This window comes from Lemur catta, chromosome 17 (assembly GCF_020740605.2).
Source record: "Lemur catta isolate mLemCat1 chromosome 17, mLemCat1.pri, whole genome shotgun sequence".
In the NCBI taxonomy this organism is placed as follows: Eukaryota; Metazoa; Chordata; class Mammalia; order Primates; family Lemuridae; genus Lemur; species Lemur catta.
The window spans coordinates 7,143,866-7,170,957 of NC_059144.1; the positions used below are offsets into that span (position 1 = coordinate 7,143,866).

The following is a 27,092-nucleotide window of genomic DNA, read 5'->3' on the forward strand; positions in this document are numbered from 1 at the left end:
CGCACTCTTTCCTGAGCCGGTGCTGAGCAGATTGTGGTGGTGGGCGTGGGCTGGGGGAAGCCCCGTGTTCACTCCTCCGGAGTGCCCGGCCCACGTGCTCAGGTGCCCTTTACGGAGACGCATGCCTGCCTACCGCCATCCTCCTGCTGGACTGGCCCTCGCTGCATGTCCTGCTATTAGGTGGCGTCTCCTGGATATGGGCCTATGCGGCTGTGGCCATGGTGCACACCGAGCCGGCGCGTGGGGTGGGGCCCCCCTGATGGGGAAGAGAGGCCATGCTGCCTTTTGTAAAAGGGGGAACTAAGCATTTTGTTCATGATTATGACGGCCTACATATACAAACTCACCAGCCCTCCTAAGTTAACATTTTTTCCTTATTACAAAAGTAATTTTTATTCTTTTCAGAAAATTTAGAAAATATGGGTAGAAATGACTAAGTCGGGAGCCTTAGACAAAGTTCAGAGTGTTTGAGCCAGCCTTCCTTGCTTCACTCCCTGCAGGTGTGCGGCGGGTGCGCCTGGCCCTTCCTCCTGGAGTGCCCCGCAGTGGGGCACACAGAAACCTCCCGCGACCACACGTCGGTGTGTGTCCATGGCTGGGGCTTACTAGGGAGGCTTCTGTGGAGAGTGCACGGTTTGTGGAGGACGTCCCAAAAGAGAGGGTGCAGGTGAGGGGTATGGGCAGCACCTCCTTGCCCTCAGGGTGTTGCCTTGTCTCCTCCTTTATCCACGTAGGCCCTGTGGCTCATCAGATGCCAGTAGTGTACCGGCAATGACAGTGACAGCTCAAGTCTGTGGCCCACCTGGACTGTGCTATACCTGTCCTGTTATCCCATTTACTCCTCACAGCTTCAGGGAATGGGCCCTGGGTCTCCTCTGAGCCCACATGAGGACACCTGGCCAATGTCACACACATGGCAGGGCCGGCTTCCAGCTACTGGCCCTGCAGTCCAAGGGCTCTGCCTGGAATGCTCCCCTGGACTCCCTCTCAGCTCCCTCTTGGCGGTTGTGGGGCGGCTAGAGGTGGGCTCCCCCAGGCTGGGCTCCCCCAGGCTGGGCTCCCCCAGGGGCCTTGGCATCTGTGTTCTTTCCCTCTTGCCTGGAGCAATGCCTGGCATAGGGAAGGTGACAGTTTGTGTGATGGGTGTGGACAAATAGCAACCTGTTTCTTTGTATTAACAGAACTCTTTTAAGTGCCTCTGGTGTTTAAGGGAGGGGATGTTAAATTCTATACTCAGAACATACTGCCTGACAAGAAGTCCTTTTAAAAAAGCACACTTCCTTCTTTACTTCCAAAGTTCCAAAGAGTCATTTTGAGAGAGCAGGGGGTGTTTCTTTCCAGGGTGGGTTTGTGCTCCAGGCCAGCCCTCCTAGGGTGTCTGGGGGCTCCTGGGCAGAGGAATTGCACAGGGGCTGTGGCGCCATGGGCACTTAAGCATTGTGGGTGCTTACTGGGTTCTTAGAGCTGTGTGGCTTGGCAGCACTGCCCCAGGGCCAGGTGGTCCGATGTTGGAGGCTGCTCTGGGTTCAGTGTGTGCGGCATGCACAGAGCACCTGTCTGGTGCTTTTGAAGATCATGAGCTGGCTGAAGAGTTGTCTGTCTGCTCTGCTGATGGGTGGGGGTCCTCTCACAAACTGTGGTGCCCCCACACTCGGCTAGACGGGGCCAGACACATTCAGTCATGGGAGAATAGAAAGAAACACACTTTATGGTGTCTGTGAGCAGCTCTGCTCCTAGGTGAGAGAGAGTCAGTCAGGGCACAGTGCCTGCCTTGCTCCAGGGGCAGCACTTGTCACGCTGAGATGACAAGTTTGCAAATGCTACTTTTTCTGGTCAGCCTGTCCTTTCCGAGTTGCCACAGGTTGGAAGTCTTGGGGACGGAGTTAACAATACACACTGGTCACACAGGGCCTGGGCGTGAGGCGTTGGTGAGAACGGCCAGCCCGCAGGGGCGTGCTTCTCAACATGCCGGTGGACCCCGGCACTCCCTGTTCTCAGGAGTCTGGGGTGGGTTTTGTGGCTTTGTACAAGACCTGCCTTTTTCCTCTGAACGTTTGTGGCACTTTATCCATTTTCCCTGCTCAGCCCTTGGTGGGCCCTTCATGCTCAGACTCCCTGCTTGTCTGTGGCTCTCGGACGGCCTCTCTGGCGGGAGCTGGCACTCCTGGGTGTGCTGCCTTCCCTTGGTCCGAACCCTGGTCTTCACAGGGAGGGACTGTTTTCCTTATGTTGCAGCTGCCAGCCTGGCTTGGAGTCCCGCACGCCATTGGTGCATGGTGATGCCCTGAGTGGAGTAAAGGAGCCAAGACCCAGAGGTTAGGATGAGGGTTGTTCTAGCAGGCATTGCCCATGCAGGGATGAAAGTGTGGAGAAGGTGTTGTTGGTTGGTCCAGTAAAGTGGCCTTGGTGATCGGCACCTGCCAGCTCATCCCCTGTGGTGCGTGTCCTGCTGTGTCAGGAAGGGCAGGTCCAGGTCAGGCTGGGTTGGGGAAGGGAAAGGAGAGCGGTCAGGGACTCAGCAGGGTCTTGGTGGGTGGCTGGACACAGGGAGGGCCAGCGTGTGTCTGCAAGGGTGCGTCTCGGTGGGGGCAGGTGTCGGGTCTTCTAGGGCATGTGTGTCCCTGATGTGGGCTGTGGGAGAGGTGGGGCCGGGTGGGTGTGTTTGGCAGCTCTGGTGTTGGGAGGAGGCTGCTGGGACCTATTGCCTATGGGAGAGTATAGGGCCAGGCTGGTGGGCAGGTCCTAGTTGGGAAGGGTGCAAGGTGCCCCCTGTCTGGGTGAGCTGAGAATGGGCCAGGTTCAAATCCGCTGCTGTCGTTAATTAGCTGTGTGATGGTAGACAAATTACATCTTTGTGCCTCCATTCCCTCATCTACAAAATGGGAATAACAGTACCGAACTCAGGGGGATGTTGTGTTGGATGATCCCAGTTACTTGTGTTAGGTCCTGAGAGTGGTGGCCCACGCGGAGCCTGGCAGGCGCCATTCATGGCTGTGATTATGTTGCTGTTTTGTTCTTGTTACTGACCTTTTCTCTTGTCCTCAGTGCGGCAAGACACTCTCCGTTGAGTAGGGTTAGCTTCTCTCTCCCGCACCAGGCATGTGTACACGGTTGGGACTGACTGTGCTCGGGTCTGTGCACAGGGGGTCTGCTCTACCCCCTGCATCTCCAGGCTCAGGATGCTGCCAGGCTCGAGGCAGACATTTGTTTGGTGGTGTGAGTGGAGGAAGTCGTCAGGTTTTATACCAGATTGAAGCTTTGGAAAGCAATAGGGAAGTGTCATGGCAGTACTATTTGTTTCTAGGTCACTAGTCAGTTTTGAGTGACGAATGACGAAAGGTAGACAGTGCAGGCTAAGCAGCCCTCATCCAAGATGCTCCAAAAGCCGAACTTTGTGAGCACCGACAAGACACCACGTGGGTGGCTGAGATAGTGACGCCTTTGCTTTCTGATGGTTCAGTGTATTCAAACTTTGTTTCATGTACAAAAAAAGTATTGAAAACACTGTATAAAATTACCTTCAGGTTATTTGTATAAGGTGTCTATGAAACATAAATGAATTCATGTTTAGACCTGGGTCCTGTCCCCAAGATATCTCATTAGGAATATGCAGATGTTCCAAAATCAGGAAAAATCCGAAGTCTGAAACACTTGTGGTCCTAAGCTCTGGGACAAGGGACACCCGCTGTGTGACGTGGCTGTGACTCCTGACGGAAGGCAGGGCTGTGGTGTGGCAACCCACTGAATCTGAGTCTTTGGGGGATAGCGAGGGCCTGGGACCCGCCTTTCCCCAGCAGCCCGGACAGTGGGAGTGCAAGTCCGCGTTGGGATCCCCACAGGCTCTTCTGCATTTCACTGTTTGTTCTTCTGGTTTTAGTATTAATTGACACAGTTTAAGGAAAAATTAAACTGTAGCCTGAACTTATAAAGTGTGACTATAGGTATTAGGATATTACTTTTATGAATTAGAAGCAATTTATTTTTAATAAGGAGAGGAACATGGCAGGAGTCTAATAGAAATATCTGGGAGCCTCCTAGATGACAGTTAACCCACATCATACCACACAGCGAGAGGGCTCCTCAGTGGTCAGGTGAATCGCAAAATAACGGTGCATATAAACTGGGAGATCAGGGCTCTCGTGGGGCAGTGTCTATTACTGTTTGGAAGAGACAGCCAGAGGTTTTCTGTTCCTGGAGGAAACTGCAGGGGCTGGCTGGCCTCTGGCCCTGCAGCAGTTGACAGCGATGACCAGCACTTGCAGTTACCTCGGGAGCAAGAGCAACTTGGATGTGTTTGTCTGCCATGAGCCAGATGCAGTTCTGAGTGTGTTTTAGGTAGACTGTTCCCTGCTTACACTGTATTCCCTTCCTCTCACCCCCAGTGAAGTGTTTGTTTCCTGTGGCTGCTGAGACAAATTAGCACAAGCCTAGTGGCCTGAAACAGCATAAATTTATTCTCCTACAGTGTGGGAGGTCTGATGTCCAATATCAGTCTAACCGGGCTAAAGGCGAGCTGTTGGCAGGGCTGGGTCCCTCTGGAGGCTTTCTGGGGAGGGTCTAGTTCCTTGACTTTTGTGCTTCTAGAGGCCACGTGCCCTGACCCAAGGCCTGGTCTTGTAGGCCTCTCTCTGCTTCCTTCGGCCCTGGCCGTTTCCTCTGACTCTGACCGTGTGCTTACAGGAGCCCACTCATTAGTCTCCCCATCTAGAGATCTTAACTTGATCACCTCTGCCATGGTGGAGTTCCTGTGGCCAGGGGAGGTGACATCCACACGTTTGGAGATTAGGACATGGGTGTGTTAGGGGCTGTCAGCCAGCCCATCACACCCCATGAAGAAGAGCCAATGAATGAGAAGATCCCAAAACATGTTTCTTGGCCAACTCTAATATATACATTTTTAATGATGAATATTAAATAGTTAAATGTCCCATCATAATATTGAAATTAGTAATATAGCACTACTCAGATATTGAATAATGTAGTAATTTACAGATAAATTATTCATCGTTCACTCTTGCATATAAAAATTTTTTTATTTAAATATGCATCCTGTATGTATGTCAGTGTTTTCATTAAGTGACTCCACTTTTGGAGTCATCTAATAATAGACTTTCCATTTCGTTTAGTTCTTTTGCTCTGTGTGTGTGTATGTGTGTGTGTTTGTGTAAAAATTACTTTGTTACTTTGAATTGTTTATGACTCTGTCTTTGGAAACTATCCCAAGACACAAGAATCTCTTCTAACAACTTTAAAACATTTAAGAAACATGTGCTCTTTAAAAAACTACTCCCTGTTATATTTTGGATCTTCACAACATAATTGCTAACTGCAGTGGTCCCCAGCCTTTTTGGCACCAGGGACTGGTTTCGTAGAAGACAATTTTTCCACAGACTGGAGTGGGGAATGGTTTCGGGATGATCCAAGCGCATTACATTTATTGCACGAACCTCCCTGCTAATGATAATCTGCACTTGCAGCTGCTCCCCAGTGCTAGCATCACTGCCTGAGCTTTACCTCAGGTCATCAGGCATCAGGTGCTCATAAGGAGCATGAAACCTAGATCCCTCCCATGTGCAGTTTATAGTAGGGTTCACGCCCCTGTGAGAATCTAATGCCTCCGCTGATCTGACGGGGGACAGAGCTCAGGCGGTGATGTGAGCGATGGGGAGCCGGTGGAAGTACAGATGAAGCTTTGCTTGGTCGCCCGCTGCTCACCTGCTGTGCGGCTGGTCCTAACAGGCCACGGACTGGTACTGGTCGGCAGCCCAGGAGTTGGGGACCGTAGATTTATTGTATTGCTTTTTAAAGTGACCTTTAAAGGGTCCTGTGCAGAAGAGAGTCACACAGCAGGCCCAACACTGTCTGAGAGAGGGTGCGTGCCAGGCTGGCCTGGGCTGTCATCTGGGAACTTGACGAGAGGCTCCCTGTGCCTCAGCTGTGCACAGTAGGATTATGCTGAACCCCTGCCACTTCCTGGGGGTCTGGAGTTTCAGCATGTGCCAGGCAGAGGGCATCCCTGTGACCAGCCCCCAATAAAAACCTTGGTGCTGAGTCTCTAACCGGCTTCCCCAGTGACAGTGCTTCACACAGTAGTGTGTGCTGCTGGGGGAATAAAGCGCCTCCTGTGTGTCTCCTCTGGTAGAGGATTCTGGAAGCTTGAGCCTGGTTTCCTCTGGACTTTGCCCGAGGTGCCTTTTCCTTTTCTGACTGTGCTGTGTGCACTTTTGCTGTGATAAATCCTGGCCCTGAGTGTGCCTCTGTGCTGAGTCTGTGACTCCTCCCAGCCATCGCTGAACCTGGCACCCGGCAGATTTGTTTTCAGTGATAACCAATAACTTTCAATTTTGAAGTCATACCTCCTGTAATAATGACATAATTAAATATTGCATTTCTTTGCTATTTTTGGTTGTTTTTATCTGTTGAATGACCCTGCAGTGTTGATTGAGGTTGTTTTAGACTAGTGTGTTTTCCCCACATGGTACTTTGTTCAAAATAGTTGTGGAAGGGTTGTGGAAAATGAGTGAGTATAAGGTGACCCCCTCTCCAGAGGAGGACTGTAGAGGGGATTTGTGACCCAATAAGGGTTTGGTCTTGGGGGTGTCCAGGTGCCTTTGAACCTGCAGGGTATGGCAGGCTTTGCTTTTCACGCCTGGACTCTGCCATCCTGCCAAGTGCTATTCGGGGGCAGCAGATCTGCCAGGGAGCTGGAGTCTGTTTCCGCTGGGCTGCCGGGTTGTGGCCCACACTTTGGGTGGGAAGGTCTTTTCCTCCAGAACCGGGTGCTGGGGTGGTACCGGAAGTAGCAGCTGCTGGGGTGCTGCACCCTTGCCCAAGGTGGCAGGCCTGGTCGGACTTAGCGTCATGACAGGATGCAGTTAAGGGAGATGTTTTCTCCTTTGAAAAGAAGTTTCCTAGTCTTATTTTAAGATTTATGGTACACAGATACGGCTTCTCCTTCACCTGGACAGTTACTTGGTACCTAGAGACTTTCTGTGGTGACATTTAGGTAATACCAGTAAGCATAGAAATATGGAATCTTTAATAATGAGCTATTATTTTTCTTCCTTAGGGCATTATTTCAAGAAAAAATATGATAGCATCAAGCATTCCCTGGAGCGTGGATCGCCTGGAATAAGGAAATATGCTCCTTGCCTGGGAAGCACGTCGGGATGTATAGAGCGGGCGACCCGGGGAGACGGCCACTGCCCCCTCGGGTGCGGAACGTGGAAGTTGCCCGGGGCAGGGCTGGCTATGGGTTCACGCTTTCTGGGCAGGCGCCCTGTGTGCTAAGCTGTGTTATGAGAGGGAGCCCTGCGGATTTCGTAGGCCTCCGTGCTGGAGACCAGATCTTTGCTGTCAATGACATTAACGTGAAAAAAGCTTCTCATGAAGATGTCGTGAAACTAATCGGGAAGTGCTCTGGCGTCCTGCGCATGGTGGTGGGCGAAGGCGTCGGCCACTTAGAGGCCGGTTCCAGTGACGAGGAAGGTGGGCTTTATGAAGGAAAAGGCTGGTTGAAGCCGAAACTCGATTCTAAAGCCTTAGGTATAAATAGAGCAGAGCGAGTCGTGGAGGAAATGCAATCTGGTGGAATTTTCAATATGATTTTTGAGAACCCGAGCCTCTGTGCAAGCAGTTCAGAGCCCTTGAAATTGAAACAAAGATCCCTTTCAGAGTCGGCCACTGCTCAATTTGATATTGGATGTGAAGGTATAAATAATCCAAATCCCCACATGTTTTCCAAGGAGGAAGTATCGAAAGTTATTAATGATGATTCAGTTTTCAGTATTGGACTAGAAAATCATGACGATTTTGGGTTAGACGCAAGTATTTTAAATGTTGCCATGGTCGTGGGCTATTTAGGTTCCATCGAACTCCCTTCCAGGAGCTCCAGCCTGGAGTCTGACAGTTTGCAGGCCATCCGCGGCTGCATGCGGCGCCTGCGGGCAGAGCAGAAGATCCACTCCCTGGTGATGATGAAGATTGTGCACGACTGTGTGCAGCTGTGCACCGACAAGGCCAGGGTTGTGGCTGAGTACCCGGCTGAGAAGCTGGCCTTCAGCGCTGTGTGCCCTGACGACAGGCGCTTTTTTGGGCTGGTGACCATGCAGACCAGCGATGATGGGAGCCTGGCCCAGGAGGAGGAAGGTGCCCTGCGGACTTCCTGCCACGTGTTTATGGTGGACCCAGACTTATTTAATCACAAGATCCACCAAGGCATTGCCCGGCGGTTTGGGTTTGAGTGCACAGCCGACCCTGACACCAATGGCTGTTTAGAGTTCCCTGTGTCCTCTCTGCCTGTGCTCCAGTTCATCTCCGTCCTGTACCGTGACATGGGTGAGCTGATCGAGGGGGTGCGGGCCCGTGCCTTTCTGGATGGGGACGCCGATGCCCACCAGAACAACAGCACCAGCAGCAACAGTGACAGTGGCATCGGGAACTTCAACCAGGAGGAGAAGAGCAACCGGGTCCTGGTGGTCGACCTGGGCGGGGGCTCCAGCAGGCATGGCCCGAGTAGCAGCACTGTGTGGGAGGGTGCGGGAGGGAGGGCCATGCAGCCCTGGGGGGCCCCCTGGAACGGGGCCTTCTGCCACGACCCCGATGGGAGCTCCCCAATTGAGGTCACTCCCCAGATTGACAGGTTCCGGGACTTAAACAAGCACTTAGGACCGGCCTCTCATGTGGAGGTGCCCCTGGCTTCCTCTCGGAGTTCCGTCCCTCCTCCCAAGAGGGGCACCGCGGGTGCCAGCTGTGGTTTCAGCCAGCGGTGGCTCCCGGTCCACGTGCTCCAGGAGTGGCAATGCGGTCATGCCAGTGACCAGGAGTCTTACACGGATTCCACCGATGGGTGGTCCAGTGTCAACTGTGGCACGCTGCCCCCTCCCATGAGCAAGATCCCAGCAGACCGCTACAGGGTCGAAGGCAGCTTTGGGCAGCCTCCACTGGGTGCCCAGAAGAGGGACTGGTCCAGGAAGGCTTTTGGAATGCAAAACATTTTTGGTCCCCATCGAAATGTTCGAAAGACTAAAGAAGACAAAAAGGTAAGCTTGTTAGCTGCCATTCGGCACAAATAAGCTTGATTTTATAACTTAAGCCAGTTTCTGGTGAGATGCCACGTTTATTGCCACATTCACCACCTGGGCAACCTCTGGCTGGCCTGTGGCTCCTGCCTGTTGTCACTGGATGTCTGCCTTGCTGCAGAGGATCTTCCTAAAAATACCTTTTTTGTGTTTGTTCACATTTTTGTTCTTGATAGTTGAGAATAGAGGCTGGGGGCTGGTTGGGCAGGGTCGTGGCTAGAGGAGTGTGGGCTGGGCTGCAGGGCTTGATGATGTTCTTGGTAGGTCCCCTCCCAGCTCCACGTGTTTCTTCATCATGAAATATGGCGCATTAAAGGAAAGTTAAAGATGGAGGAAGGACAGATTTCTTGTAGTTTTATTGGTCATTAAATATGAAATGTTTGATTTCAAATCAGAAGTATAGTGTATATCTCAAACAAGAAGCAGCACAATTAATCAGAGTATGCACCTAAACTGTTGACACAGTGTTGCCTTCTTAACAGTAGCTGGTTTATGCTGGCAGCAGAGAAGCCTGGAGAGCGAGTGGTGATGAAATTGTGAAAGACATTTTCCACAGCTTGTTGAGAATGGAATATTTTTCCTTGCAAGAAGTGGTCCAAAGCCTGGAAGAAGGGGTAGTCAGTTGGTGCAAGGTCTGATTAATATGGTGGATGACAGAGAGTTTCTAAGTCCAGCCTCTGTAGTTTGAGCAGCAGTTTGTGTGACATGTGGTCGAGCATTATCTTGCAAGAGGATTGGCCTGTCTCTATTGACCAGTCTCATCATTTCATCCAATTGGTCGCAGTTGACATCTGCTGTAATCAATTGACCAGGTTTCATGAAGCTGTAGTGGATAATACCAGTACTGGACCACCAAACAGATATCATTAGCTTTTTTTGGTGAATATGGTGGTTTTGGACTGTGTGTCTGCACCTCATCTTTATCCAACCATCTTCCTGAACACTTGGCGATTGTCAGAAAGAATCCATTTTTCATCACATGTAACGATACGGTGTAGAAATGGTTCACCTTTATGTTGTGACAGCAGAGAAAGGCAAGCTTCAAGACAATTTCTTTTCTGATGCTTGTTTAATTCATGTAGAACCCATCTATCCAGCTTCTTTACCTTGCCTGTTTGTTTCAAATGGTCCAATATTGTTGGGGGTTTTTTTGTTGTTGTTTTTTTGAGACAGAGTCTCACTCTGTTGCCTGGGCTAGAGCGCCATGGTGTCAGCTTAGCTCACAGCAACCTCAAACTCCTGGGCTTAAGCAATCCTCCTGCCTCAGCCTCCCAAGTACCTGGGACTACAGACATGCGCCACCATGCCCGGCTAATTTTTTTTTCTATATATTTTTAGTTGTCTAGCTAATTTCTTTCTATTTTTAGTACAGATGGGGTCTCGCTCTTGTTTAGGCTGGTCTCAAACTCCTGACCTTGAGCAATCCTCCCATCTTGGCCTCCCAGAGTGCTAGGATTACAGGCGTGAGCCACCACGCCCGGCCTCAATATTGTTGGAATAGTAATGTCAGACCTTGCTGCTAATTCATGTGTAGGTTGAGATGGATTCGCTTCCACTACAGCTTTCAGATCATCATTATCTACCCTGGTCTCCCACATGGCTCATTTTCAAGATTAAAATCACCAGAATGGAACTTCTCAAACCATTGATGTCCATTAATCACATCCTTCCCAAGCACTTCGTTGATATTTTGAGCTGTCTGCGTAGCATTGGTTCCACGACGGAACTCATATTTGAAAATAACATGAATTTTTGACTTATCCACGGTTTCACAAAAACTGTTCTACAAAAAGTTTTTTGAAAGATAATCACAAGCCAAACAGTGCGTTTGAAAAACGGAGGATGTACCTTCACAAGAAAAATAAAACGAGACATGTCAAAGTGAAATATCAGAGATGTCAACTGTCACACTTGATACTTAGGGAAAGCGGACGTTTCGTACTTAACAGCCTAATACCTTCGCAAAATGACCACTGACAATCTTTTGACGTATCTGAGCATAGATTTTTGGGTTTTTCTAACATAGTTGTAATCATATGGATGGATTTCCAACCTAATTCTTTAGCGGGTCGTTCTGCAGCTGCGTGTGCTGCCAGCACTGCCTTCCTTCCTCTCTGGCGGGATTCTCAGGGTGGTGCCCTCCTGCCTGCCTGGGCCTCACCTGTGGGGGTCAGGGCACTGCCGGGAGCTGGGCTGCCTTGTTGGGTGGGGTGGGGAGGTAAAGGGCCCTGAGATGTGGCTAAAACATTCTTTGAAATCGGGAACTCATCTCTTTGAATACAGATTTTAAAATGTGTTTTATCTGTTGCCATTGTATAAGTGAATAATCATAGGGATAGAAATAAGTGGGGTTTGTGTGCTGCTTTGTGGATGGCAGTGCACCTTCACCTGTGTTCTTGCACTCAATGGAGGGTGTGATACCGCTGTAGATGCTACTGGCTGTGACCCTCGGGGAACCCCAAGATAGGTGGTGTATGGTCCCCAGGTGAATCGACTGATCCTCAGGGGTCAGTGGCTTGTGGAAGGTCAAACAGCCGTGAATACGCAGGGTCCTTTTCACTGCTCTCTCACTTTGAACAAAGGGTATCAGCTGTTACTACTTACACTGGAGGAGGACGGAAGAATGAAATGCTTCTGTGGAACTGGTAAGTCTTCAGTGTTGGGCGTTGACGGTGCAGCATTTGCTGTGTTGCAGAAGGCTTTCATACTTGCGTAGGAGTTCTGTGGGACCATCCAGCCAGGGGCTCTATTTTCATTTACTGAGGAGTTTACAGTGTGGATATTGAGTGACTTGCCCACAGTCAGGGTGCGTTAGGGCTGAGAGGAAGGTAGACCCAGGGCTCCGACTGATGCCCACAAAGGGACTGCCGTGTACGGCTCATCACCTTTGTGATATGATGTGACGCATCATTCCTCTAAGAACAAGCAGTAGCGTGTTGTATTTCATGGGTTGCTACTAACTTTGCCAAGTGGATCTCCCTACGTGATTAGCTCAGTCTGAACCCACAGCCTCCCCAACGGAGCTGCAGAGGCTCCCAGGGCTCATGAGGTGTAGGATGGGTCCTGACATCCCTCCAGCAGGTTTGGTGGGCCTTGAAGGTGGCAGTGACTGTCCCACGGCATTCGGGGCCGCACTTGGATGCTGGCCAGAGGCTTGTGAGGATGAGCAGAGGAGAGGCTGGAGGGATGAAGGAAGGGCCCGGAAATGAGAAGAGGAGGAGTGACAAAGGGATGGGGGAACTACTAGACGCTGTGCAGTGGTGAGGACTTGAGTTCCGTGTCACCCTGAGCTCTCCTCAGTGGTAGCAGGGGCTTCTGTGCTTGACTTTACACAAACTCAGGCTGGCTCCATTGGGATCTGGCCAGGAGACAGAAAACACAGCAGTAATTTGAAGGCAGAATTTAATGAAAATCAGGAGTTCGGCCGGTCGCGGTGGCCTACGCCTATAATCCTAGCACTCTGGGAGGCCGAGGCAGGAGGATTGTTTGAGCTCAGGAGTTCGAGACCAGCCTGAGCAAGAGTGAGACCTCATCTCTACTAAAAATAGAAAGAAATTAGCTGGACAACTAAAAATATATAGAAAAAATTAGCTGGGCATGGTGGCGCAAACCTGTAGTCCCAGCTACTTGGGAAGCTGAGGCAGAGGGATTGCTTAAGCCCAGGAGTTTGAGGTTGCTGTGAGCTAAGCTGACACCATGGCGCTGTAGCCCAGGCAACAGAATGAGACTCTGTCTCAAAAAAAAAAAAAAAAAAAGCAGGAGTTTGAGACCAGCCTAAGCAAGAGTGAGACCCCGTCTCTACTAAAAATAGAAAAATTAGTCGGGCGTGGCGACATGAGCCTCTAGTCCCAGCTACTCGGGAGGCTGAGGCAGAAGGAGTGCTTCAGCCCAGGAGTTTGAGGTTGTTGTGAGCTAGGCTGATGCCATGGCACTCTAGCCTGGGCAACAGAGCGAGACTCTATCTCGAAGAAAAAAAAAAAAAGAATAGTTAACTGGGGAAAAGATGGTTTGCTGCTAAAAGGCAGTGCCAAGATAGTGTGGAAAGGGGCTGAGTTTGGAAAAGTACTCACAGGAGAGGCTTCGAGGAGGAGGCCCTGCAAGGCTGAGCCACCCTGTGGCTGCTGCCCTAATGATGGGACCATGGGACAGTGAAGAAGTTTGTTGGTGGGGAGTGGTGGCTGAATTGTATGTCCCAGGGGAAATTATGTTTGAAACATCACATGCCGATCGAGCCCAGCCACCTGCACCCCTCCCTGCAGCTCCCTGCTTTGGCAGAACCGTCGGGCAAGGGAGCAGTGTGGCCTCTGAGGCCCAGCGCCAGGACTGGAAGCTGGGCAAGGGAGGGCAGGTGTGGCGCTAAGAGGAAATACCACAGTGACTGGCATGGCACCCCGTGTGGCCACCAGCATCCGTGTGACTTCTCTTCTGTACAGATAAAGCAGCGCAGGTGGGGCTCCAGAGGCAAGTATCCTCCACGGGGGACACTCTCTCCCTGCAGCGCAGCCTCCGTGGTTGTCATTGCTGTTCATTGTCAGTGACGTCTCTGAACTGATGCTGTAACATGTTCTTTGTTATGTGGCCAGCGTGGCCTCTTGGTTAGCTTAGTGGTCAGCTAGTGATTGGACAGAGGTTTCCTTAGGTGCCTGGGACAGCCAGTCTCCCAGCCCTGGCCGAGGGCTCTGTGTGCTCGCTGGGACGTGCCTGCAGCACTCAGTGGGGCAGCTGGCGCCTTTACCTTGGCTTTCACTCCTCCAGGTCAGCCAGAGGGGAGAGTTCAGGGCCTTCTCAGGGCTTTCCTGAGCACATACACAGCCCTTCTGTGGCCTTCTGAATTCCCAGTGGTAATATTGGAGCATTTCAAAACCTCTGGGGACAGCTCCTTCACCAGCTTTTCCTTGTAAGGCTGTCTTGGCCTGCCTGCCCCCAGGGGTGTTCCCCGACTACAGAGCGCTCTGACCTAGACAGCCCCGAGGGCTCCTCCACTTAGCCGGCCACCAGCACCCCACGTCCAGCGTGGGCTGAGGCCCAAATCTGGGGAGGGGCCCCTGCCCAGGGTGTTCTTTGCTTAGCCCTCGTTCCTAGCCCTAGGATAACCTGCAGCGCTGTCTTCACACGTTTGTCGTGTTTCCATGTCATACTTACCAACTCTGTATGAAACATTCCCTTTTAAATCACTGGTAGCGGCCTTTCTTAATTCTGTATGCAAATAAGAAAGCCAGCTAGAAGAAATATATTACTGCAGGTAGTCACCAGTTGGTCTCTAAGTCCTGTCAGTTCTGTGTCCCAACTGTCACTAGAGTCATCACTTTGCTTCCCCAGTGCTTTTGTCACTGCCTCCTAGATCCCTTCACCCCTGGGCTGCCGCGTGTCCTGCAGCCGGCGCTGCTGTGGGAGCCTAGAGGCGGCCCGGCCGCGGGAGCGCTCCGGCCTCCCGCTCTGCCCTCGCAGGGCCGCCCGCCTCCCTGCTCCCCATGCTGCCGGGTGCTGACGACACCAGCCCTGTCACTGGGCATTGTGACCTCTTCCTGGCAACATCCAACCTTTTTTAACCCAGGTACTGTCCTGACTGACTCATCCTTTCAACATTCTTCCCCTGTGGGGAGGAGGAGGGCTGGGGGCTGAGGACTCTTGGACTTCGTTGAGTGTATGAAATTCTTGAAGTGAATTAAATAATGTTTATAAATGGGTGATTTTCCGTTTTGTTTAGTTTACTTTTTGTTTCTCCTTAATGTCTGTAACCAGTAGAGGAAGCTGGTACTACTGGAGATAAATTTTAAACTCTGTGACTAATAAAGTAGATTAATGTGAAAGAGAGAATCCAAGATCTTAAAATGCCATCTGTATCATCAAAAATGAGTATGCTTAATTTGAGATAAAGTATATTTAATTCTGTGTCTTTGAAAACTGATTCCTAAGATTAATATTAATTCAAATATCTGGTTAAGTAGCAAAATCCAACCTCTTAAACTTTCTGTGTAATAAATTTTGGAAATTTTAAAAATGAAAATGTTATTTATGATAGCATGATAAGGATTTATTTATTATTTTAAAATGAATGAATGAATAAGTATTTAAACATTTCCTAGTTTAATTTCCAATATGGAAAATATCGGTGGATGGAGCTCACACAGACAAAAGTTCTTTGTGGTCCTCAGTTTTTAAGAGTGTGCAGGAGTTGCGAGACACGGCATGGAGGACTGCCGCTCCCGAGAGCCTCTGCCTGGCATGCAGAGGAGGGACTTCAGGAGTGAGTCCTTTCCAGACTGGAGAAGTAAATTATGGCGTGTACTTGAATACTAAAGCGTTCAGTCTAAATGAACCAGTGGTGCTTTCTTCAACCCAAATCAGTTCAAAAGCTATGCTACTAAAAGAGGCAAAATACAGATGATGTATAGTGTTTTCCTGTTTCTAAAGTTTAAAAATATGCAGACAGTGCTGTGTGTTGTTTAGGGGCAGGTGTGTCACCATGTGGTAGAAGGATGAGCAAAATACACCGAGGAGCAGCGGGTGCCCAGGCCATGCCGCTTGTGTTTATGAAGTTTTATTCTTTTTTTTTTTTTGGAAACAGAGTCTCACTCTGTTGCCTGGGCTAGAGTGAGTGCCATGGAGTCAGCCTAGCTCACAGCAACCTCAAACTCCTGGGCTCAAGTGATCCTGTTGCCTCAGCCTCCCAAGTAGCTGGAACTACAGGCATGCGCCACCATGCCCGGCTAATTTTTTCTATATATATATTTTAGTTGTCCAGATAATTTCTTTCTACTTTAGTAGAGATGGGGTCTCTCTCTTGCTCAGGCTGGTCTCAAACTCCTGAGCTCAAACGATCCACCCGCCTCGGCCTCCCAGAGTGCTAGGATTACAGGCGTGAAGTTTTATTCTTAGGGTGTTTATTTTCCACATTCATCCTAAATAAAAATATCTAAAAGTAAAATATGATTTTATGAAAATAACAGAAATAAACCATATAGCGTTGTAAAGTCAAAAGTCCTAGATCCTGGCCCCTGGCCCACCTCCACCTCCAGTCCCGCTGCACAGGGTGGGCCCTGTCTGAGTTCCCTCTGCTGCCTCCCTCCTGTCATAGACTCTGCAACCACAGCCTCTGGTATGTTTTTCCTTTGTCCTTCCTTTGTTGAAAATACACATTATTGACTGCTGTGAGTTACTCTTTCCTAAAATAGTTTCTCATGTACAGAGCTGTGTATCAGTTTACACAGCTCTGCCTCGTGCGCCACGGTGGCCACGCAGCGTCACGCCCATGCCTGCGCCACCTCTCAGCAGCCTCTGCGTGGTGATGACGGGAGCCTCAGGTTGCTTCTAGATTTCATTATCAACTGTGTCGCCGTAAACATCCTTCCGTTTATATCTTTGCATATCTGAGTATCTTCTGGGAAAGTTCTACGTGTGGACTTGGTCTTTTTAAAAGTGTATGTGCATTTTTAGTTTTGCCAAACTGCCAACCAGAGGTTTTCTGGTTTATGTTTCTGTCGTGTGTGTGTGTGTGTGTGTGTGTGTGTGTGTGTGTGAGTGAGAATGCCCTTTTCTTTTTGTTTTGAAGGAGAATCTGTATTACTTTTATGTACAAAAAACTCAAGAGTGTGTGTTAACCTGGTTGCTTAGCCTTTGCCTTTTGCAGCTTGGCAGCGCGAACCGCAGATTTCATAGTACCTGTCGCTGTGATTGGTCCTGCCAAGTTCTCCCAACTTAGTCAGAGCTCTCTCGTCTTCCGAGTCATCTGTGTGAAGGCGACGGTGGCGCAGGTCTTGCTGTGGAGTGTACCCCCAGTCCGGCTTCTCCTTGGTGGTGAACAGGGACCCCATCTAGCTACACAGGGCAGGGGGAAGACAGCTGCTCCATGCGAGCCACGTCCCGCTCGGTCACCACCAGCCCGGGCTTCTTGCTCTCCACCAAGGTTGTGGCAGTGTTAAGCCCTGCTTAAAGGATTGGTGGTCAGTCTCTTAGTAGGGGGACCCCCCTTTTCCAGCAGCTCTTCCCAGCCCAGTCTCTGGTCTGCACTGTGGGCCGCTGTGAACAGTTGCATAGCCTCGTGTTCCCAGGCCTGGGCGAGCTGGTCCATTGTAGGAGGCGCTTTCAGATGCTTACAGAGGACAGATGCTGGGTGTGGTGGGGCCATATGACAAAGCAGGTGAGGTCCCTTTTGGGTGGATGTCCTGTCCAAGGCCAGAATTCTCAGGCCATTCCTCAAACGGAAGCTCACCACCTTCCTGCGCTCTTGCTTCCTCATGACGGCAGGGCTGGGCCACCTCCCTCGTGCGTCTGGATGGCTGGAGGAGAGAAGGCTCTTTTCCTCCCACCCACGTAGCTCTGAGTTTATCAGTCTTTTATATCTTTGCCAGTCTGAGAGGACCTTATTTAATTTCTGAAATTGAGCAATTTTTATGCTAGTTGGCCATAAATATTTCTTTTATTGTCTACTCTCAATTCATGTACCTTGGCTATTTTTCTATATGATTGCAGGTCTTTTTCTTATTGATTAGTAAGAGCTCTTTGCATATAAAAGAAACTAGTGCTTTGGGCAAAACATTTTAAAATAGTCTTAAAAAAATCTACCAAAGAGGAAAAATGAAAATGAGTGAATTTTTGGTAACTGGAAGAATTCGAACAGAGAGTGAGACTTCTCTTGGGAGGAGTTTTCTGAAAGATTTGTGCACGGCTGGAGGGTGAAGGAGAGGATTCCCTGACTCAGATGTGCTGATTAGCTTTTATGTTGTTTTTATTTGCTTTGAACTTTGGTGGACAATCAATTAGCAATTGGATTACTCTTGTCATTTATCGTGTGGACTACGAGATATGTAACAGGACGTGCTATGGTTTGAATGTCCCTCGAAGCCCCATGGCAACAGTAGTAAGAGGCGACTGGGTCATAAGGGCAGAGCCCTCAGGAATGGATTGATTTATATATATATGAAATCTGTATGGATATACTTATATGAATAGGGTTAGAGATCTAGATGTAGTATAGATATAATAGGTTTGCAATTAGGAAATAATGCAGGTGGTAGTGAGATTTCTCTTACCAGGGTTGTATTAACTATGTGAGAGCTTAGTATTGGGAGTATTTGCTTATAGTTTTCTGCTGTGAAGTAAGAACATTTTTGACCTGGCTGCTCTGGTTCCTCATACTAGAAGAAACACAGTCCCGAGGCCCATGGAGCAGCCCTGGGGAGCAGAGGGGCCGTCTGAGACCTGTTCCCTGGCCTGACTTCCTTTCCCTTCTCTTCTGACCACACCCAGTCTGGATGGGAGAACATAGTGTCACCTTTAATCCCCAGGGGCAATTGCCAGGGCAAGATGCCCAGCTGTTGAAGTCCAGGTGGAAGAGCTGAGGGTTCAGATGAGAGGCAGGCAGAATGAAATGCCCCCTGCAGAGTCAGCTGTCCCCTGACCCTGCCCTTTCTCACTCTCCTTGAAACACCTGAGTTGGAGGGAGAGAACGAGGGTAACTGGGGAGTCAGGTGGGCCGTGTGGGAATCCTTCCCTTCACATCCTGCTTTGAGTCCCATGGTGGCCCAGAGGGAGTCTCCCTTCATGTTTGGGACCCAAGAATGCGTGAAACACGTTTCCACTGGTGTGCTTAGAACTTGCACAGGGCCTGCCCCAGGGGAGGGGCAGGGCAGAGGGAGATTCTGAGTGGCCGGAGAAGACTCAGAGTCCCTTTGGGATCCCCAGGGCATCGCAGAGTTTGGAGAGCGCACTGCCCACCACTGAATGTGCTGTGGAGGGAGCAGTGTGGATGAGTCTTGGTCTAGTCGGGTGCCATGGTGAGGTTCTACAGACTGAGCGGCTTCTCAGCACAGACATTTATTCTCTCATGGTCCTGGAGGGTGGACGTACAAGATTAAAGTTCTGAGAAAAGCTGTTGAGGCCTGGTTCCTTCCGAGGCCTCTCCCCTTGGCTTGCAGACTCGGCCTTCTCCCTGTGTGTGTGTCTGTGTCCTAATCTCTTCTTTTTATAAGGACACCAGTCACATTGGATTGGGGCCCACCCTAATGTCATCATTTTACCTTAATTACCTTTGTAAAAGTCCTATTGCCAAATACAGTCACATTCTGAGGTCCTGGGGCTTAGAGCTTCAACATATGGATTTTGGGGGACACAGTTCGGCCATAACAGATAGTGTCCCCTTGGGATTGATTGAGGCCATGTCTGTACCTGAAAGTGCCAAAGTCGTGACTGATAATAGCACAGCCTGTGCCCAGTGGCAGACACGTGAGTGACATGGGGAGAGTGAGACCAGTACCGGACCCAGAGAGGCCACGGCTGGAAGGCTGGTGGCCCTACCCTATGGTGTCAGAGCAACTGTTTCACGAACGTTCCCTCCCCCATCCATAGAAACCACAGGGAGAATAGTGGAAAACACCCGACAGGACTTGAACATGATATGACTGAATTATTACAAGCCAGAATTGACTGAAAAATGAGGTAATTTAACCATTTACTTGTAAATGACTGAATTAAATCTACATCAGATATTATTTGGACTTAGGGTTAGAAAATCAAATTGGGTTATATAAAATAAAGGTACATTTTAAAGTTAAGTTTCTGCATACCTGAGTTCATGAATGCAAAATTTCAGTCTATTACATTTAATGGAGGAAGAAGTGAGGGAATGAATTCCTTTGCCTCTTTAAAACAAAAATTGCCTTTGGCCAGGTGCGGTGGCTCCCACCTGTCATCCTAGCACTTTGGGAGGCTGAGGTGGGAGAATCACTTGAGGCCAGGAGTTTGAGAACAGCCTTAGCAAGACTGAGACTCCATCTCTACAAAAATCAGAAATATTTGCTGGGTGTGGAAGTGTGAGCCAGTAGTACCAACTACTGGGGAGGCTGAGGCAGGAGGATCACGGGAGCCCAGGAGTTTGAGGTTGCAGTGAGCTATGATGATGCCATGGCACTCTAGCCTGGGTAACAGAGCCAGACCCTGTCTGAACAAAAAATTGCCTTTAAAAGAACACAGTGATAAAATTGTTAGATCAAACTTTCAAGAGTCACAGGTCTTACTAAACATCAAGCTTCTTAACAGTTTCTAGGATACATGTAATTGTGAGGCTCCACAGAGGCAGGGAGAAGTCAGCTGCCAACGCCGCAGCCTGATTTTTTCTTGCTGCACGAGGATGTGCTCTGGCCCTGATTTCACGTGGGAGGCCTCTAGGCCATGTAGGCTCTCAGGTACTCACACAGAAGGGAGCTGCTGACTGTGAAACGTCTGTCTGTTCTGTACTCTGAGACCTGTATAGCTTATGTGACACTTTTCAGGGAGCCATAACCCATACTCCTAGGATTCCAAGTTTATTATATGATGAGCAGCCTAGACCCACCAGGTACACCCTGCTGAAAGCTTTCCATAGATAAGGATTCTCCCACTTGCAGGTATGGTGATTGTGTTTCCCAGGAGGTCTTTCTAGCAAGTTGACAAGGAGATTTGATTGGGTCATCTTTGTTTTCTGGGGCAATCCCAGGTAAAGGAGAGAATGAAATTCAGGCCACTACCCCTTCCCTCTCTTCGGCTCAGCAGTTTTTCTAGGTATCTATCCTAGAGAGGCATGAAGGGGCCTGACCAAGTCTCTTTATTGCAGCATCATTTGCAATAATAGCACCTGGTACAGTGCCTGGCAGTGAGTAGGCACTTGATAAATAATTTTTGATTGAGTAAAAAATGCATATTTGGAGTAAAGAAAACTGGTATTTTCCTACTGTAGGATACCTGCACTGATTTAAAAGTTATATGAGTTTCAATGCTGTAACAACAAAGCTTAAACTAATAGTATTTAGACAGTGCAGAGGTCCAGTTCTCCCTCATGTGGAAGCTGGGCCGGCCAGGGCCAGGGTGGAGTTCCCACCTTCATCGGGAACCCAGGCGCCTTCTGTCTTGTTGTTATGTCCTCCAAGTGCGGCTCCCACCTGGACTTTAAGATGGTTAATAGCTGTTCTAGCTTCCCTTCCTCGTTCCAGCTGGCAGGGAGAGGAAGAGGAACATGGAGGCACAGCTGGGAAGTTGCACAGGTCATTTCTGCCTTTGTCTCATTGGACAGACTTAGTCACCTGGTGCAAAGGAGGCTGGAGACGCAGCCTTTAGCTTGACAGCCGTGCGTCTGGTGAAAATTTCTACTAGGGTGTAAGAAGGGAGTGTGGTTAGTGCAAGAGCAGTGAACAGTCTCTGCCACAGAAGGTGGATCAGTATATTACTAATGCAGGAAGCTCCCCAAGGCATGGTCAGTGGAGAAAGCAGGTCACAAAAATACACATGTTGGCCGGGCGCGGTGGCTCACGCCTGTAATGCTAGCCCTCTGGGAGGCCGAGGCGGGTGGATCGCTCGAGGTCAGGAGTTCGAGACCAGCCTGAGTGAGACCCCGTCTCTACTAAAAATAGAAACAAATTATCTGGCCAACTAAAAATATATATAGCAAAAAAAAAAATTAGCCGGGCATGGTGGCACATGCCTGTAGTCCCAGCTACTCGGGAGGCTGAGGCAGTAGGATCGCTTAAGCCCAGGAGTTTGAGGTTGCTGTGAGCTAGGCTGACGCCACGGCACTCACTCTAGCCTGGGCAACAAAGTGAGACTCTGTCTCAGAAAAAAAAAAAAAAAAAAAAATACACATGTTAAACATCCTGTTTTTGTGTAAACAATTTCACACCCCTCAAAGAAACCTGTACATTTTAAAGTGTATATATGTTTATATATAAATATGTAGAAAAATACAAAGGAAACATTCCAAACTGATAATAATAATCTCAGGATGGTAAATGAAAACTGGGAAGGGTTCAGGAAGTTTTATCTTGTGTTGTTTCAATTTTTTTATGATGGGAATATAAACATATTTACTAAGAAAAATTCCTTTGGAGAAAAAAATTTATTTTAATTCTTTTAATAAGAACAAAGTGAGTGAGACGTGGCATTAGCAACATAAGCCATGTTTATGTACATAGCTAGTTACAGGCTTGTTAGATGTCAAGCCAGGATAGTATCAGATTCAATAAACGGGTTTTATGCAGTTTTTCTAGTACAATGAGAGGAAGTTTCAGAATAGATTGTAAAACAATATCTAGACAATTCCAGAAAGACCACAGCTAAGGCCCCATGATGTCAGTCTCTGTGAGAAGGGCAGCTTCGGTCATCACCCTGTGGGACCCGATCCCATGGGCTGACGTTGCCCCACTCTGGGTCCCAAGCCATGAGGAGAGAGGCAGAGACAGGCAACTGTGGCTCCGGAAGTCCCAGTGCTTGTGGAGAGAAACAGCCAGCTCTTGGTTAGGACCTTCCCCGAGTGCTGACGTCCCTGCGTCCCTGTGGCTTGCCTGTGAGGTCATCCTGACCACGGGCCCTGAGTGCTGTTCCTGGGGATTGGTGCCACCTGAGGACAGTTTTGGGGCCTGAGGAGGTGCGAGGGAAGCAGGGGGCAGGGGCCTTGGCCCGTCTTGGAATAGGGCAGGGGCTCCTGGAGAAGCTGGGGTCCGTAGGACAGCATAGGGGCCGCAGAGGTGGAGGAAACATGAGCAGAGGGGCCGACACAAGGTGTGGCCCCACTTGCTGTCCTCTCTGTTTTGCGTGGGTTCCAGGCACAGGAGCCTGTTCAGAGCAATGTGGCCACCACATTCCTACCAAAGCCAGAAGGGGCTGAATCCTCTAATAATATATTCATTAATTTTGCTGCTGCTTCAGCTTTATAAAAATAGCTTAATAATATTCTTCTGCAACTTGTTTTTTAATCATTGAATATAATTTCAAAGATTTATCCATGATATTATCCATAGCTATAGTTTATTCATTTTAACTCTGTATAATCCACAACCGCTGCATGCCACATACACAGAGGCATTAAAAAGTTAATAAGGCCGGGTGCGGTGGCTCACGCCTGTAATCCTAGCACTCTGGGAGGCCGAGGCGGGCGGATTGTTTGAGCTTAGGAGTTTGAGACCAGCCTGAGCAAGAGAGAGACCCTGTCTCTACTAAAAATAGAAAGAAATTATATGGACAGCTAAAAAAATATATATAGAAAAAATTAGCTGGGCATGGTGGCGCATGCCTGTAGTCCCAGCTACTTGGGAGGCTGAGGCAGGAGGATCACTTAAACCCAGGAGTTTGAGGTTGCTGTGAGCTAGGCTGACTCCATGGCACTCACTCTAGCCCGGGCAACAGAGTGAGACTCTGTCTCAAAAAAAAAAAAAAAAAAGAAAAAGTTAATAAGACATTTTTATACGTATCTCCAAGTGTGATTGTCAGACTTCTTAATTTTTTGCGAAGCTAGGAGTTATAAAATGGTATCTTAATGTGGCTTTAATTTGCATTCCCTTTTTATTTCCTCTTTCTTGAGGTTCATACTCAAACCTTTGCCCATTTTTCCCTGTCAGGCCATCTTTTTGTCGTGGATCTGTAGGAATTGCAGACACTGACTGTTGACACTGCTGATCATACGGAGCATGCACCCCTCCCGCCCTGTCATACGGAGCACGCTCCCCTCCCGCTTTGTCATACGGAGCACGCTCCCCTCTTGGTTCCTGGCGTGTTTCTCACTCTCCTTCTAGTGTCTTTTGATGACTAGAAGTTCTTGACTTTAATGTAGCCAAATGTATATCTTTTTTCTTGTAGTTTATGCTTTTATGTCTTACGTAATAAATTTATTGCTACCTGAGGTCAAAAAGATTTTCTCCTTTTTTTTTCCTCCTTAAAGTTTCTTGGAGTTAATTTTTATGAATAGAATCAGGTGGGATGAAAGTTAGTGTTTTTCTCTGTGGATAACCAGTGGCACCAGCACTAACTTCATCCTGACACTTGGGTCAGCAGTGCCTCTCCGCCACGATTGTGTGGTGAGTGCGGGTCTGTCTCTTGGTTCTCTATTTTTTCCCTTTGTCAATACCACCAACTATACTTTAAACAATTATAGCTTTATAATAAGTATTTATGTCTGATAGGGCAAGTTATCTTGGCTGTGCTTGGGCCTTGCTTTTATATAGATTTTACAATCACTTTATAAATTCTCCAAAATGTTGCTGACATTTTCATGCCTTCCTACCCATGAAAATATTAATAGTATGTCTCCCTGTTTTGGCTTTATTTTCTTTCAGTAAAGTTTTATAATTTCCTTCGTAAACATCTCTAATTAGATTTATGGTCCAGTTGGATTTATTTCTAGGTACCTTATGTACCTTATGTAATTTAGTTGCTATTTGAAGTGGTACGTTTTTAAGCTTGTCAGGGCTGGCTCTTGAGATACATGGGAGCAAATTGATCTGTGTGTCTTCTGTGTAGCTGCCTTAGCGAGGTTAAGACAGTTCCCTTCTATTCCTGTTTGTTAATACTGGTTTTCATGAATGCTGTTAAGTTTTGGCTTTTCTTTTTTGGTTATTTTGCATTCATTGAGATCATGTATGTTTCCTCCTTTTGAAACTAATGTGGCAAATTTCAATGATAGATTTTCAAATGTTAGATCATACTTGCGTTCCCAGGATAAACCTAACTTACCGTGATGATCTTTTTATACGCTGATGGATTTAATTCGATAATATTTTTGTAGAATTTTAGAACCTACATGTATGAGTGAGACTATCTTATAATTTCCTTTCTCATTGTCTTTGTCTGGTTTCGGTGTCAAGGTTGCTCTAGTCTCATAAAACTGTAAAGTTAGTAGTAGAACTTTTCTCCTCCTCTTCCTTCTTTTCTCCCTCCCTTTCTTCTCCTTTTTCCCCGTTTTTTGTTTTTTTCTTCTTTTTGTAGTGTATTGAATCTCTTATTTTAAAAAAGTCTTCTTTTGTGTGTTGTGAATATAGCTAACCCAGTTTGTCCTGAGTCAGCACTTTTTAAGTTTTTCCATTTCTCCATGTTTTAGGATTGTTACTGTAAGAGGCAGGAGTTGGATTTTCTCTTCGTCCAGTTTGAGATTCTTGTGGCACCTCTAGGATAAGGGCAGAATTCTTGGCGGAGGCAGTTGCTTGCACGTCAGGTGGCAGGGTCCCAGGACGTTACCTAGCTCTTCCCATAAATCTGCATTTTCTGGGCTATTCCTTCCTGCTTTCTTGCCTTTGTTTTTTGTTTTGTTGTGATTTCAAGGCTATTTGGTTTGTTTCCTTTCTCTCTTTGCCTTCCTTTATTCTTGTGGAAGTTTTGCCCTTTGTTTAGTTGATTGCTTGGCACATAGTAGGCCCTTAGATATTTGTTGAATAACTTAAGTTGTAGTCTCTAACCCTAACCCTAACCCTAACCCTCTACTTAAATGTCCTTTCTTATACGTTCATTTTGTCTTTCTTGAATAGGACCCAGGCTTAGTACCCATTCTTCTTCCTTCCTCGGGAAGGTGATGTACTGGGAGCAGGAAACCTTTCTTTAGCTTCTCACACCTTGCTCCATAACCATTGCTGTAGGTTTGTCCCGTTTTACATTTGAAATGGAATTTTGTTGATTCTAAAATTGCCTTGATTTAGGGCTTAGAGTTCTTCCTGCTGTATAGAATTTTATTGTAACAGATTTAACCAGGTGTGCCTTAAGCCCACCCTCTGGGACTCTGCATCACCTTCCTGCTCACCAGCTGGGTCCCTGTCGGACTCTGCCCCCAGGGGCACTAGCGGGAGCTGGCAGGCAGAAGATGGTGTCACTGCCTCTTGCCTTCCCTCAGTTGTCTCCTCTGTCTGCCCTGCTTGAGGCCCAGCTTGATGATGTCAGCCTCCTTGGGCAGGGTCTCTGGGTTCCTGGGTGGGCTCCGCCTATGGGTGCTGGCGGAGATCGGGTTTGGAAGCCCTGCTTGAGCCAGAAGCTGGCGCCTTGTCTGTGCTCCCAGTGCTTGTGGTGTCCCGCTCTCACCCTCCCCCGCTGGCCAGGGGAGCGCTAGCACCCTGAGCGGCACCTGCCACTACAGCTATTTAGTCAGTGGTGCAGGAAGAGGGAGAAGCGCTTTTGCTGTGATACTGTGTGGAAACTTCTTGTTTGAATTCTTGTTAGGATATTAGGATTTGATGAGCACATGTTGGGTGTTTTATTGCTGTCCCTAAGGACCCTGTTTCTCTTGGTGATACAGGCTGAGTGTCCCTTATCTGAAATGCTTAGGACCAGAGTGTTTGGTATTTCAGATTTTTTCAGATTTTGGATATTTGCATTATGCTTACTGGCAGAGCACCCCTGGTCCAGAAATTTGAAATGCGGAATGCTCCAGTGAGCATTTCCTCTGAGCGTCATCTTGGCACTCAAAAGTTTTGGATTTTGGAGCATTTCAAGTCTCCAGGTTAGGGGTGCTCCCTGTGGGACCATTCTGTGCAGGGCGTGGAAGTGCAGGTGAGGCCGGCTGGAGCAGGAGGGCCTGGGAAGCAGGGGGGAGCACGGGGGTTTTCTCTCCCACCTGCCATTCACCCTCCCTTGCAGAGGGGCAGCGTCACCGGCCTTTGCTCTGGGAACAAGCCCAGGTGCGTGCTGTCCTTGAGCAGCAAGGTGAGGGGCTCTTGGTCCAGCCTGGCTGGTGGATCGCATGGTGCTTCCCCATAATGCTCCGTTAGTCGATGAAATAAACAAGTTATTAACTGGAGGAGGAGGCTTTGGAGATGTGGCAGTTTGGAGAGAAGAAAAGTTACCTGGGAGGTGGGGCAAGGGAACAGCGGTCACAGTGCTGCAGTTGGTGTCAGAAAGTCGAGTGAGAGCTGCCCCTGGATGTTGTGAGTGGCTGGGTGGAGGTGCAGAGTGGGTGAGGAGTAGAATAAACTAGGGTTAGGATTTTACCAGGTGGATTGCTGGTGGGGGTGAGGAGCCGGCAGGTAGGCACGGGAACTGTGAGGGTGTCTGTGGGGGGGTCTCTGAGACCCAGGGGCCGGCCGAGAACAGGTGAGGGCAGGGGCTGGGCAGGTGAGATGCCAGGGAACCGCAGGTCCTAGTTGGGACAGTTGGGGCCAGAGATGGAGGTGTGGGTGGAGGGGAGGGCAGGTGTTGCTTTACCTTGCAGTTCCAGAGGAAGGGACAGGGACCCGCTGAAGTTCAGTCCCTAGGGCTTTACAATGAATTGCTGCAACGTTTTCTATGAGA

General features: G+C 48.7%; 1 protein-coding gene across 3 annotated transcripts in view; it reads left to right on the forward strand.

Annotated features, from left to right (window-relative positions):
* RGS12 (regulator of G protein signaling 12) overlaps positions 1–27,092 on the forward strand; it is a 139,391-nt gene that overhangs the window by 15,742 nt on the left and 96,557 nt on the right. For 2 of the 3 annotated variants that reach the window (XM_045528224.1, XM_045528225.1), the window contains exon 2: positions 7,070–9,041. The exons of the other annotated variant lie outside the window; for it this stretch is intronic. In XM_045528224.1, the coding sequence (XP_045384180.1) occupies positions 7,170–9,041 (1,872 nt within the window). In that variant the 5' untranslated portion in view covers positions 7,070–7,169. The remainder of the gene's footprint in view (positions 1–7,069; positions 9,042–27,092) is intronic. 3 annotated transcript variants of the gene reach the window in all.